The 14,158-nt window shown below is 42.3% G+C and overlaps 1 protein-coding gene across 3 annotated transcripts in view; it reads left to right on the top strand.

Moving 5' to 3' along the window:
- ADAMTSL3 (ADAMTS like 3) overlaps positions 1-14,158 on the top strand; it is a 188,167-nt gene that overhangs the window by 48,635 nt on the left and 125,374 nt on the right. For all 3 annotated transcript variants that reach the window (XM_088789379.1, XM_088789378.1, XM_088789377.1), the window contains exon 4: positions 9,852-9,979. In XM_088789379.1, the coding sequence (XP_088645505.1) occupies positions 9,852-9,979 (128 nt within the window). The remainder of the gene's footprint in view (positions 1-9,851; positions 9,980-14,158) is intronic.

Below are 14,158 nucleotides of genomic sequence, written 5' to 3' on the forward strand. Positions count from 1 at the left end.
TAGGTATTGCTTCTCTGTCTCTGTCCTTCACTGTTACTATGGAAAAGGCAGACTTGTTGATATGAATGCTTCCGAAATTCTCCCTGTCCACATCCTCCAAGGAATGCTTCCTTTTCTGTTTTAATTAGAAAAAAAAAAAAAATCTAAAGAAAAAGATAAATGCAGAGACTAGTATCACAGACTCGTGTGTGCCCATTAACTAGTACCGATGTTTTGTCCTATTTGGCTCACAGTCTTTATATTACCACTGCTCTGCATATATATAGTTTCAGACGTTTCCTGGGTTGGGGTCTGAGAGGCTGAGCTGAGATGAGGATTCGTGTTCAAGTGATTTATTCAGAAAGCATTTGCAGGGGACACCAGTCGGGGGCGGGAGAAGCAGGATGGGGAAAGAGACGGAGCACAGGAAAGAGGGGATATCAGGTGGAGTCCCAGCCGCTGCCTCATGGGCAGAATTTTGTTCCATCCTGGTGAACTCAAGCTCTGAAGTGTCAATTATTCTTCAGTGTGTCCTGCCTCAAGGGAGCTGGGCCTGCAATGAAATTTTGAAATATATTAGCATGAAGATGTTATCTTCCATCTTATTTTAGTGCCTTCAGATTCAGTAGTGATGCTAAACACTTAATTCTTGGGATTGATTTTCAGTGATTTTGCTCTTTTTGTCTCCGATAGTTTTGCCAAAGAATTGATCAATTTTATTAGTCTTCGTAATGATCCCAGTTTTAGATTGGTTGACCCTCTTTCTTGTATTTTTATTTTCTGTTTCATACTTGCTTTTCTCATCTTTATTATTTTCTTCTCCTTTCTTTGGGTGTCATTGGCTGCCATTTTTCTACTGTCTTGAAATCACTTGAGATCGTTGATTTTTTTTCAACTTTCTTCTTTTCAAAGATGTGGATTTAAAACTATAAATTTCCTTCTAAGCATGGCTTTAGCTGTTTTCCTCCAGTGTTGACATGTAGTATACTTGCCTTCACTTGTTGAGAGTATTTTCTGATTTTTATGGTGATTTTTTTTCCACTTGGGATATTTAAAAGAATATCTCTTAATTTCCAAATGTTGGCGATTTTGTTTGTTTTTAATTGATAGTTAGCTTATTTGATTTGTGGGCAGAGAAAATACTTGTGTGGTTTCAGTTCTTTGAATTTTCGAAATTTGCGCTAGGGCCCTGCTTATGGTCAGTTTTTATAAGCATTTTATAAAGACAAAGAATGTGTATTCTGTAGCAGTTGGTTATAGTTTTCTATACAAATATATTTGTTTAATTTGTAATTGAATCATTTCAATATCCTATACTATTACTGATTTTTCATCTGTTTGATAAGGTAATAAGAGACTTGTGTTAAACTCTCCTGCCATGATTCTGTATTTTTCTATTTCCCCTTATAGTTCTGTCAGTTTTTTTCTTTATATATTTTGAGGTTATGTTAGTAGGTACGTCCACTTTTAGAATTTTGTTCCATCCTGGTGAACTCAAACTTCCAGCATCGTGAGGCATCTTTCTTTGTCTCTTTGTCTTAGTGTCTGCTTTGATTAGTGTAACTAAACTAGATTTATTTTAGTTAGCACTCCTATGCTCTCTTTTCAGTCTTTCTGATCATTATATTTAGGGAATGTTTCTTAAATAGAATATAATTGAATTTTCAAAATTCATTCTCATAATCTTTGTCTTTTAATTGGTGCACTTGTTCTATTTGAGTGTAATGCAATTATTGATATATTTGCATTTAAATCTTTCATTTTACCATGTGCTTTTATAATTTATCCATCTTTTCTATGTTATTTTTCCTCTCCATTTTTTTTTTGCTTTCTTTTGGATTGATTGAATATGCATTACTGTATCTTTTTCCATCTGTTAGTTTGGAAGTTATGCACTCTTTTTTTCTCTTCTCTTGGTGGTAATACTAGAGATGAAAATGTGTGTCCCTGACGTACAAAGTCAGATGTTAACTGGTCCACTTATTCTCTTCCTAGATGATGCAGGGTCTTAGGATACTTGAGTATCATTTATCACTCTTCGGACTCACATGCCATTGTTGTCAAATATCTTATTTCCATATAGATATTTTACACCCCACGAGACATTATAATTGCTGTTTTAGGTGGTTGCTCTTCATTTAGATCTGCCCACATGTTTATCATCCTTAGTTTTGCTCTTTGTTTCTTCCTGCTTCTCCAGGCTTTCTTTAACCCTAAAAACACCTTTTCATATTTCCTGTAAGACTTGTCTGCCGATGGTGACTTCTCCCTATTTTTGTTTGTCTGAAAATATTTTATTTCATTCATGGAGGATATTTTTGCTTTTCTGGTTGTCCTCGGTGGGATGGCTGATCCATATTAGCTTGTCCACCCGTTACTCTCCGTCAGACTTCTACATTCGGCAACATTTAATGTTCCTTGCTAGTCAGTCTTACCTGATTTTGTTGTACGTGCTTCGTGATGACTCCCAAATATCATAGATAATGTCCTATGAAAACTTTCTTCATGTAAAGTATCATTATATTTAGGAATTTATTTTTAACAAAAAAGTCACATCAAAGCAACACCCTCATTATATTTGGACGTCTTTGTGTCTCTTACTTTAATCAGAGAGGAACTGGTTATGGTTCGTTTCTAACTTGTCCAGTAGCTGTGGACATTGCATTCATGAGGGGAAATAACCTCCATGTCTCATCCGTAATACAGGATTGTGTGGGGATTGTTAGGGAGAAGTGGCCTGTGTGATTCCTGGAGTGGGCTCCCAGGACCACGGTGTCCCGTGTGTCATTGCACATTGCAAAATATGCTTTGTCTACAGCACACCTTAGTAAATAGCGTGTTTTAAAAATGCTCCGCAAATGACCCCCATCTGAATCTGCCCCTCCGTGTAGCTTCCCACTGAATACAACAGGCAGGATTGCTGTGTCCGGACCTGCCTCACTCTCAGAAGTCTGGAGGAAATGTTGGGGTTCATTCATCTTCACTTGGAGAAGCCTTGGCTGCCATGACTTAAAAACTCTTCATAGCATCCTGGGAGATGATTTTTTCACTAGAACAAGAGGTCCAGCCAACCTCCAATCCAGGAGTGTGAGAGCGAGGGTGACTGAAGTGTGAGGTGAGGAATCCCAGACCTGGGCCAGCCTCCCAGGTAGAGGGGTTGGCGGGAGAAATCCAGGGAGCAGGATGCTTTCTCAGAAGCTGTCCCAGCGCATGCTGACCTTAGGCTTGGGCAGGGTGGGGAGGGTGGGTCCTGGCTCGCCAGTCACCTGTCACCTGTCACCTGCAGATAGAGCTGTTACAATACAAGGGTCTTAGTGGTTGTTTTGGCATTGGCCATGGGAAGCAGGACTTGGCAAACATGTTTGTGTTGGGGAATGGTGAGCGATGTGGATGGGGTGTAGTGTGAGCCCCTGAGCCCAGCTATAAGAAATGGAGCTGGAGATTGAGGCAGAGCAGGTCATGTGGAACCTGGAGGTGTAAGACCTGTGTACCTTGGAATTAGTGCCAGGCTTTAAGGTGGTAAATAATCAGGAAGACATTCGCTACGAAAGAGGAGACCAAATCCTAGAGGGCACTGACCATCAGGGTGATGAATTGTGACGTGCACGCTTTTCAGGAGAGGAGAGGGACTGAAGAAGGGAGAGGCGAGTGACGGCTTATGGCGTGTTTCTCAGGAGTGCCTCGCACACAGCTGCAGGTGGCTGGTGTTTCATGGATTCTGGTTGGATTGTTGAGTCTGTGTGGCAGCTTGAGTGATGTTTTTATGTCATATACCCAATTCATTAAAATTGTGTGTGTGTGTGTGTGTGTTGTTACAGACCTTAAGGTAGAATTAGCCTGAAAGAACGTATTTACTGTTTAACAACGTCTGGGTCATTTGTGATCTCCTTACGTAACCTTTGTGGTCACGTTGCAGTGCACATTTATTTGATGTCGGGGAAGTAGTATCCCAGTGGGACTTACTTTATTTTGGGTTGTGTTGAATATGGAGCTGTTAATACAGTATTTCCAATAAGTGACCTTCTGCGTGAAATCTGTGTATAGTTATTGACGGTTTTGCAATACGAGTAGAACTGTACTATTAAGAATTCTAAGTCACAGATTTAGGAACCCTTCAGGAAAATATTTTATGATTTGATTTATGCATGGGGATTCAAGAAAGGCAAGACGTGTTTGAGTAGTTATGAGATTGTGAACACACTTACTCCGGCAGTATTTTGGGCTTTTACCATATTACATAATGAGTGAACAATATCTTTTTTGAATTTTTCATCCAAAATATTCCCTCGCTAGAACTTTTCTTAGGAAAGTATGATTTCCTAAGAGATCTTTAAGCCTGATAGTTTTAAACAAACAACACAGTGCATTTTGCTTTTCTGGATGTGTTTTCATAGGTTTCCCTTTAGTGTTTTTTTTTCCTGCTTAAAAAAAATAAAATAAAGAACTTTTATGGGGTGTCTTATTGCATGTTCATTGTATAAAATTGGGAAATGTAGATAAATGTAAAGAAGGAGGTAGAAAAGTGTTGTAATTCTGTCACAATTAGAAAGTAGAGATGAGTCAAAAAAACAAAAAAAGAACTCATTGCAGTCCCATCACACAGAAGTTGATAGGAATATGTGAGGCCTGGCCCGTACCTCCCGCAGGATTGGTATGTTCCCTGGAAAATCAGCTCTCCTAACCGAGGTAGGCGTTGCTTCTGTTTCGCTGCTTCCTTGGTCTGGGTCCCCTGAATCTGTTGGTCTCAATGACCAAGGACTGACTCTGCCTTCCTGTGTCCCTTCAGCCTGTGTCACCTGCTGCTCACTGTCGTGAGGGATCCATGCTCGTCCTCCCAGGGCACCGACCCTTGCACTTGGCAAGCGCTTGGTATATATTTGGGTGAGAAAACTAACACATGCATCCGGGTCTGCGAGTGTCCGTCAAGAACGCCCATTCCTCGTGGAATTACCTAGATAACATCAAATCCTTTGGAAAAACAGACTTGTAGATCTGGTTGCAAATACAGAGGGAAAAAAATAAAGTGAAAGACTTCATTGAGATATAGAAAGAATGTTGTGGTCAAGTGGATCGCGGCAGCAGACGTATTGGATCCCAGAGGTGAAATGTTAGCTGGGAGTGGCCATCGCTCGGCTGCGATGTTTGACTGGAGTCCTGGTCCCTGGTGCAGGGGGCTCGTCTGTGAGGCAAACACGGGCTTCGTCTGGGGTCCGACGGACAGGGGTTCTGCCCGGGCTCCCCCATACCTTGGACACATGGTTCTCGAAGCCACAGGTGTTCAGCTATAAAACGGGGATGGTACTGTCCACCTCCAGGGTCGGTAGAAGGTTAGAGAGCATATGGGAAAAGTGTCGGCAAGCAGAGCCCACTCGACACACAAATAGTAGCGCTTTTTCAGGACCAGAGCCTTCAGAGCGTCCCCGAGGCAGAGTCAAAGAGGTACAGGATGTTGGTTGACTCAGACTAAGGGGGAAAAAATCCTACAGATAGGATTCTGATAACAGTTTACCGTATAAAGTATTAATCACATTGAATTTAAAGAATTGCTTAAGACAGATTATGGAGAGGTTTGGAAAGGGAGCCTGGGGAACAGTGGTACCCAAGTGACAAACATAGAAGTTGCCTCTTGAGGGTTACCATCAGGCCAGACATGGAACTGATACCTGTCACCATATTTTCCTGTCATTAGATTTCAGAGCTGGGGCTGGTTAATGTGGAGGGCTGACAGCTTCTCCCAGGAAACTCACCACCAGCACGTAGCCCAGGAACGTGGAGCCCACCGTGCCTGGGCCAGTTCTGCCTAATGGCTGGTTTCCTCTGTCCCCGCAACCCTTTTTCTGCCTCCTGATATTTGATGGTGGTGACTGGTAGTAATTCATATTTTTATTGTAACGTTAAACGATGTTCACAGATTCCAAGTCTGATTAGTTGGCTGCTTCCCTGGTACGATGGTCTGCTTACTACTTTGAAAAAGCAGAACTGTGCATTAATGGAATTCTGTAAGATTAGGGAGTTATGTCCAGCCCGTTTATCAGGGGCTTGGGTGGAGCGGGGACGCTGCAGAGCTGAGCAAAGCAGCTCGTACATGGGGTGACAGAATCTGGGTTCAAACAGATCTCAACAGGCTGGTGCTGTGGGCCAAAACCAACAAGAGGAAATTCAGTAGTGATTAATGTTAAGTCTTGCTTAAGTGAAAGCGGGAGAGACAGTTGGCTCTGCTGTTGTTTTGAAGGACAATAGCTTACGCTGACTGAGACAGTCACTCATTGCATTTATTGAGATGCCGTGTTACGTGATGTAGATTTATATGTGTTCTTCTATTTAAATGCTGTTGGGGTAAAGATGACCATTTCCATTTTATAGATGAGTTTTAGAAAGTTTAAGAAAACTTACCTAGCGTCACACAGTTTTTAACGATGATGTGATACTGCTTGCATAATGGGATCCAATGAATAGTGTGACTGAGGAAGGAAGGAAGGAAGGAAGGAAGGAAAAAGGGGGGCAGGGAAGGGAGGAAGGAAGAAAGAGAAGGGAAGAAGGAAACTTAGGTTTCATCAAAAGAAACCTGGATTACAGGGGCAGTGTTGTGCTCTGGACACTGCATTTTGAGATTAAAACTGTGCAAATCACGTGTGTGCAGTGAGAGGGGAAAAAATCATGAAAGAACTGGATGGTTTGAGGAAGCTTGCGAAGGTTCTTGGGGAGAAGACGATGGAGCTCACTGTCCAGCGCTCTAGAAGGATGTAAGTTCCAGGTTGGCTCCGTGTCACTGTAGGGAAGAAGTCACAGATAGTGGTGTTCAGAAACAACCCCGGCGCTGCCTTACTCTGCTCACACGGAGTTCTGTTTTTCCTGAACGCTTGTGCCCTCGTTTGTGCTGCTGGCATCAATGGAAGGGACAAGAACTGGGTAGACGTCGGGGATATTACTGCTACTTTGGATGAAGAAGAGGAATGCACGAGAAGGGCAGAAGCACTGGCTGGTATAAAACAGCAGTGGGGTTACAAAGCAAACCCCGACCATGTCCATGGTCCAGGAGAGGAAGAAAATCCCAGGACCCCTCTTGAGATGTCGTTTTCCTCTCCGTTTTCTTAGGGAGGAAGTATCTTATTGATCGAACCAGAAAAACCAAACGCCTGCGCTTATAACATGCCTATTTTAGTTTATTTTAGAATCAAGATTCTTTTTTTGTTGTTGCTGTAAGTAAAGGTGGAGAAGTTATGGAAAGAAACCTGACTCTAACCGTAAACTGAACAGATGGGATAGTGGGAGTAAAAACAAATTAAAATAATATTGCGAAGAACTCTCAGCTTTCACTTTAAAATATATACGATGATGTTTTTCAACTTTTCACATTCAACCTATCAGTGTATCGAGTGACAAAATGAAAAATCCATTTCAGCTGTGTATATTTTAAACGTTTACCTAAATGATTTGGACTTACCCACCTGAAAGTCCAGATGAATGTATTAAACTGCTTATTGTATTTTTTATGAATCAAAACTTTATTTTATATGATGTTATAGGCAGGACACGGTTATATTTGGTGACGTTTAATGTAGAAAATTGAACTGAACAGTGGTCTAATTAGAACAGTAAATAGTATGGGTTTAATTAGCCCTTATTCCCGATGACAGATTTGATCGGTTGCCAGGTTCTTATCCTTTCCTTTCGCTTGACTGTTACCGAAATATTGCCTCTAGTCGGGTTGCTTACTGTGCTAGAAATAGGTAGCTTGGCAGGGAGCCACGAAACCCACTGGCCGGTGAGACTTGGGTGAAAATTACTGGAAAAGCCCCTTTTTGCTTCTAGTCATTTCTTCATTTCACATTTGAAGGTCCTTTCTACAGATCCCTCTCTTAATTTAATATATTTTTTTCTTGGTTGGATGAGGTAACTTGGCCTAAAGGCTTAAGGAAACCTGTGTAATATCTAGTTCAGTCACTGGCTGTATGTCAGGGTTTCCTTTGTAAACTATACTGTTCCCCAACTTAGAACTTACCTATTAAACCCTGTCTGACTTTGGACTTTTCTGTATGTCAACAGATGGGGTTCTTGCTTGTGTGTTTGCTCGCTTGTTTGTAGCTAAAGTATTAAAAGTGTTTGCTTAAAACAAAAACAAAAACTTTATAAAATGCAGAGAAACAACAAAAACAAAAGACATTAAAATCACCCAGCGTCCTTTCACCTAGAGGCAGCCACTACTAACATTTAAATTAACCATTTGCCACTCACTCTTTTCTCTATGCACGTACACATTTACCTGTATTAAAAATGACACAGGCTTATATTGTTCGCTAAAGATTGCCTTTTACCCCACAAACATTTTTTTTTTTTTAAATTTCAAAAACCATGAAAGTTCAGACAAAATGAACATCCATTGCAGCACCACTTGGCTTCATCAAACTTCACATTTTGTCATATTTGCTTCAGGTCTTTTACGGGGTGGGGAAAAAATAAAACATTCAACTGGCTTTCCTTTTGTGTGTTTCCCCAACACCGTTCACTCCTAGTTCCAGATCTCCCATTCTCAGAGATAGTTTGATGTGTTTTCTTCTGGCCCATATAATCGTACTACTGTGTTTTTGCCTGTATGTTTATATCTATAGATGAAGAGATAGAAAATACTGAGTATTTATTTTAACATAATTAATCAGTCTTTTCCCTTATAGTTTCTGCCTTTGTTGACATATCTAGGGCAGTCTTTTCTATATCAAATCTATATAATTATTAATCTACAATTTTTCTAGTATTTTATGGTTTCAGCATTTTAGATACAAATTTCTGATATATCTGGAATTCATTTTGGTACTTTTTGTGAAGTTACCCCTTTTTTTTTTTTAACCATTTGTCACATTGACTTGTCCTTATACTTGGGTCCATTTCTGGACTCTTCTTTTATTAAATTTAATCCATCTGACTGCTATTGCTATGCCAACTCTATATTCTTTTAATTGAGGCAATTTCCCTCTCATTTCCGTTCCTTTACAGTTTTTTTCTTGGCTCTTGTAGCCATTGACTCCACCAAATGAACTTTATAATCATTGTGTTAGGTTCCAAAAAATTTTCCTTTGGGGTTTTGTTTGGAGTTGCTGTAAATGTATGGATTTATTTGGAGAGAATTACCGTTTTCCAGGATTACCCTACCCATTTAGGCGACGGCCTGTTCCTCCACTTCTTCAGGTCTGCTTTAGGCCTCTGAGTAAAGCGTGGTAACTTTCAGTAATGTACACCTTGTCTTTTCATACCTGTGTCTACGTCTGTCTATAGATGTTTTACTTGTAATGCTCCCTCTTCTCTTTTCTCGGGAGTGTCCTGACCTAAGTCAATGGTGGCAAGTCCAGGAAACCAACTAAACCTAACTGTATTTATAACTGATGCATCCCTGTTTTCTTGGACCCTAACGCTTTGTTGACTTTGTTTTCTTGGAACGCAGCCTCTCTCTCAGGAGGTTCCACAGTGCCTCATGCAGCAAGGTGTCCGTGGAGTTAGCACCGGTCTGACAGGCATGGCAGAATTTTCAGGGGTTGAGAACGTCTCAGACACAAGTTATAAAACAACACCAATAGCATAACACACAGTATTGCTATTTTAGCCAGCTTATTTAAATTTGGGGATGATAACATTTCAGCTTTAAAACTGAGCATGGACGCTGTCTGGACACAACCTTCATAAGCTGGAAAAGTGCTCGTGTGCCACGAGTTTCCCTTGAAACCTATCTTGTCTGGTCTTTTTAAATGTCGCCCTTCTGAAGCAAAGGATTTTCAGGCAGCTTTGGTTTGGTGAACAGCTTAGAATGAGATTCTAGGGAAGGTTTGGGATCTTTCTCTGCCACCTTTGTCTGCAATATATTATGTTTTCTCACTTTCTAGACCTCAAGAAACACTCATTCAGATGAAGACAAAGACGGCAACTGGGACGCCTGGGGAAACTGGAGTGACTGCTCCCGGACCTGTGGGGGGGGAGCGTCCTACTCCCTGCGGAGGTGTTTGACCGGCAGGCAAGTGGTGGCTGTTCCTGCTCTCCTCCGTGGGACTCAGAGCCTCAGATGGGCTGGGGTTGGCGGGGGGACGGACAAGGTTTGTTGGCTTCGGAAGGTCAATGATGGTGGTGTAACATCAGCTGTGTTAGTGTTATCCTCACATCACCGTATTTATATAGCAATGGTCCCGTTTTCAGGGGTGTGACCATACCCTCATAGGAGTCAGGGGGTCAGACACTAAGGGCCTGGAGGGAGGGCAGGCCTGGCATGTAAGTCACTGGCCAAAGTCGGCAAGACTTGGGGTAAGAGGTCAAGTGTTCTGGGCTCTGCCCTGGGTTCTGCCCTTTGAGTTGCTGCAACTTTAAGTAGTTTCTCGTTACTTTCTCTGAGCAATCCACTGATTAAGAGGTAATGCAAGTTCTATTTGCACAGCTTAGATATGTTTATATTAAATGACATTTGTCAAATTTAAGATCAGCTTCTTAACATAAGTTTGTAATAAGCCCACACGCATGATTGCTTAGGAGGCAATTTGAGGTAATTCTTTCAGGGGCAGATTAAACCCCGGCCAAGCATTTTCCGTCAGCTCCCAGGTAAGACAGAGCTCAGATGGATGGAGCCTGATCTCATTCTGCACCAAAGACGACTCTAGGATCACAGCCGCCATCTACAGAGGTGGGATGTTGTCAGGTGAAAGAGTCAATTGTCTTTCCCTGCACACTGTCAAGGTGGAGAGCAGAAACGCAGGGAGAACACCTTTTGTTTGGCTTAAGTTTGGATTTCATCGAGGTCACTGTTTGATGGCATGTTAAAGCATGGCTGCGCCCGTCCTGCAGTTTCCTAGGGACAGAGCAGAGCAGGCAGCTGAGAGATGGTAGGCCTGGCCTTTGAGAAGGAGGACTGGTGGTCCCTCCAGGACAGCATGGGAAGGCAGCTGGGGGCACTGTTGTCCCCCCAGGGTGAGCTCTGAGTCCAAGCACTGAACCCGAAGCAAATGGCTGCAGAGCTGGATGCAAGAATTCGCCCCTGATTATTTCCCTGAGGAAGAAATAAAGTCCCCGTGACTCAGCGTGTGGTTCTGGATAGAAGGAGGATGGAGTCTTGTTTGTGTTAGGATGTATTTATCCTGGTGAGGTCTGCTTTGGGAGGGTCTCAGGAGCCAGGGAGGGGCTTCTTATGTAAAGGGTAAGTCGTTTCTCACTGCTAGTCGGGCATGTGGAGAAGTTTCCAGGATGGAGACTGGAGTGGGCGAGGTCAGACTGTAGCATCTCCCTGTGGCCTCCAAATCTGAGGGGTCTGAATAATTTGCAATTAATGGTAGGTCTCGTGTGGGAAAAGAGTGGCATTTATTTCTGTTTGTCTTTTTAAAAATTTTTTTAATAGTATGTACTTGGAGGAATATATTAACACCCATGAATGACCACTTCTATCCTATAGTCAGCAACCAAAATGCTCACGTTTATCGATCCTTTTATTAATTTAAAAATTGCCTTGATTTTGCCTGGAACATAATTTTGCCGAGTGATCGGTCTCAGGGGGTGTGTGAAGTTGCAGCTTCTCTTCCTAACTGGGGCCAGCTACTGATGCCAGGTTTTGGATAAGGAAGGGAAGCTGCTCAGCTGCTTCTGCCCCCTCTGCACCGATTCAGAGAAGGGAATTGGGGTGAACGAAGAGGAAAAGGACGAGGAGAGATCTGCCTCTCTCTCTGAGGAGATATCAGGGCTCTCGGGTTTGGCAGCTGTTGTGAGCTGGCTCCTTCTAGCGTGAGCGCTTGGGTAGATTTTTCCGACACACTCTGGCCACTACCCACCCAGCGCCGGTCCGGTGCTGTCACTTGCCTGCAGTTTCCTTGAGATGTGCTCTTCACATTCCTCTGTCTTGGCAATACCGCCCTTTCCTCAGCCATTGGACAGCTGGGCGTACTCCTAGCCTCTCCCCACGGTGTCTCCTTACCCCCGGGGCCGTCTCGGTAAGCTCCGAAGACAGCCCCATGCTTGCTCCCTCACTCATCTGGTTCACTGGAGACCCTCCCGTGACCTTCGCTAAACAGACTGTGAAAGTTCTGGAAGCCAGGGTGGCAACAGCCCCTCTGCGTACACAGGCCACCGCAGCTGATCGGTCAGTCCTCAGTGCTCAGGTGAGAACTAGACACCGACCAGCTGCAGGAGACAGACTGCAACCTAAAACTTCTGTTGTCCTCTCGTGTCTTCCCCTTGATTTGGGGTTAGCACGTTGAAGCCCTCATCCCGGCTCTTTGTTGGTGAGAGCGAGGGAGAGGTGGGACCACAGCAGAGATGTCTCAAGGCTTCTTCAGAAATCCTGCTGTTATCTAAGTCTCCAGCTCCAGACCCTTTCCGTACCTCGATGTGGGGTCACAGTAGTGAGTTTAACGAACACAGAGCCTGCCCTCTTGGTTCTTACAGTCCAGGGGACAAACAGTAAACAAGGATGTAACCAAAGTATTTCTCATTACAAACCGTGTCAAGGGGAGAGCTAAGCAGCCCTCTGACTGAGGGTCAGGGCTGAGGCCTGCCTGCCGCGAGGGCGTCAGTTATGTCAAGGGGCGGGTAATGGGACAGAAACAGCCAGATCACGGAGCAGCGTCACATGGTGCTGGGACAGGAAATGCAAAGAGGTTTTCTGCTTAGAGAGCCAGAGACATGGGAGAAAGCAGAAAGCCAGTCAGTGCTGAAGAAGGAGGTGGATTTGTAGCCCAGGGTAAAGTCTCTGATTCCCACACTTTTGAATTTCAGTTACTAGTCAAATTCTCAAAAAGCATATTTGGAAATGATAGAGGTTATCCATTTTTTATTCGGTCATATAGGGACAAAAAGAAATTTCCTTTGAGGTCTTACAATCTCCCAATTTGCTCAAACTCCCTGAGCTCGTCTAGTTTGAAATAAATATCTGAGACTAGAAAACATCCTAAACCAAATTTTTTTTAAAAAATTAAATGAGAGTAGTATGTTCTGTGGTATTTAGAGTAAGATAAGTGCCTGGTGATATACGTTCTTTTTCCGGCTTGGTTCCTGGCCTGGAGCCAGGCTGGTGGTCTACCCAATCATTTCACGTCTCTGAGAAGCAACAGGGACAGTAATATCATTTCTCTGCGTAAACATTAAATTATAGTCATTCAAAATAGGGCAGCAGGTTTGTTCGTAATGCACTCATTCCTACTCCCCACCTTTTCGGCAACCCCAAACCTCAAAGACCCACTCCCGTTTTAAGGACTTTCACTATAATTCTGGACGTACTCCGAGATTATTAAGAAGGAAACCTACTTCCCTTGGAAAGCTTATCAGGTCTCTTTATCCTTGAACAGCCTCACAGACGTATTAAATCTTCATAAATATTGAGTTCTTGCGGTCGATTTTTCTTGGAACAGGAATGTGGAGGTAGTTACATATAAAACCAAACAAAATCTGTCCCAAAGCTTTAGAAAGCATTTTGGTGCCTTTTCTTTTTTATCAGTGTGCTCCTTTAAATTCATGACTTAGGGAACGGGATGAATGTCGCTATTTTGCTCATTTATTTCTCTGTGGATAAAGTTAGTTCAGAGTTTGATTCCGTTTAAATTCACAGTCAGTTCTCTTGCACTGCAAACCATATGCCAGCCAGAATGTCTCTTTCTCTTGCAGAAATTTGTAACTTGATATTCTAGTCAAGTGCCAACTATGGGAAACACAGGTTTAAATTAACTACTATTCTAAAAAAATTGATACATTTTTATTCTTCAAAACACATACGTCTCCGTTTTTAAGACACTCGTTTTTGAGTCAATATCTCATCAAACGAATATAACAAATTATAGTGCTATAAACTTCAGGGAAATTTTATTAATGTTTTTAGTGTATCCTCATGTGGAATCAACATGTTTTTTTATACATTCATAAATTTATGGCTTCAAAAGTCTTCAATTTCAGGGTGTGATGAACATTGTAATGGCTAGAAAAACACATCCTTGTGAAACAATGTTCTTGAAATTTCATATAATCCTGATAACCATTAGCTCTTGCTTAAAATAATTAAAATGAAATTAAAAACTTGGAAGTAATATTTCTGTAGCTCAGTTGCTTTGAGTTAAGGAATTATTTCCAGAATAAGCTGGCAGGTTCCTGCTTGGGGAATTAGGACTCCAGTGTCCTTAACTTTAAAATAACTTGCATTTCATTTTATGCCTGTTTCATAAAGTGGTCA

The sequence above is a fragment of the Rhinolophus sinicus genome, chromosome 13, assembly GCF_057876585.1.
Source record: "Rhinolophus sinicus isolate RSI-liver-muscle chromosome 13, RSI-T2T, whole genome shotgun sequence".
In the NCBI taxonomy this organism is placed as follows: Eukaryota; Metazoa; Chordata; class Mammalia; order Chiroptera; family Rhinolophidae; genus Rhinolophus; species Rhinolophus sinicus.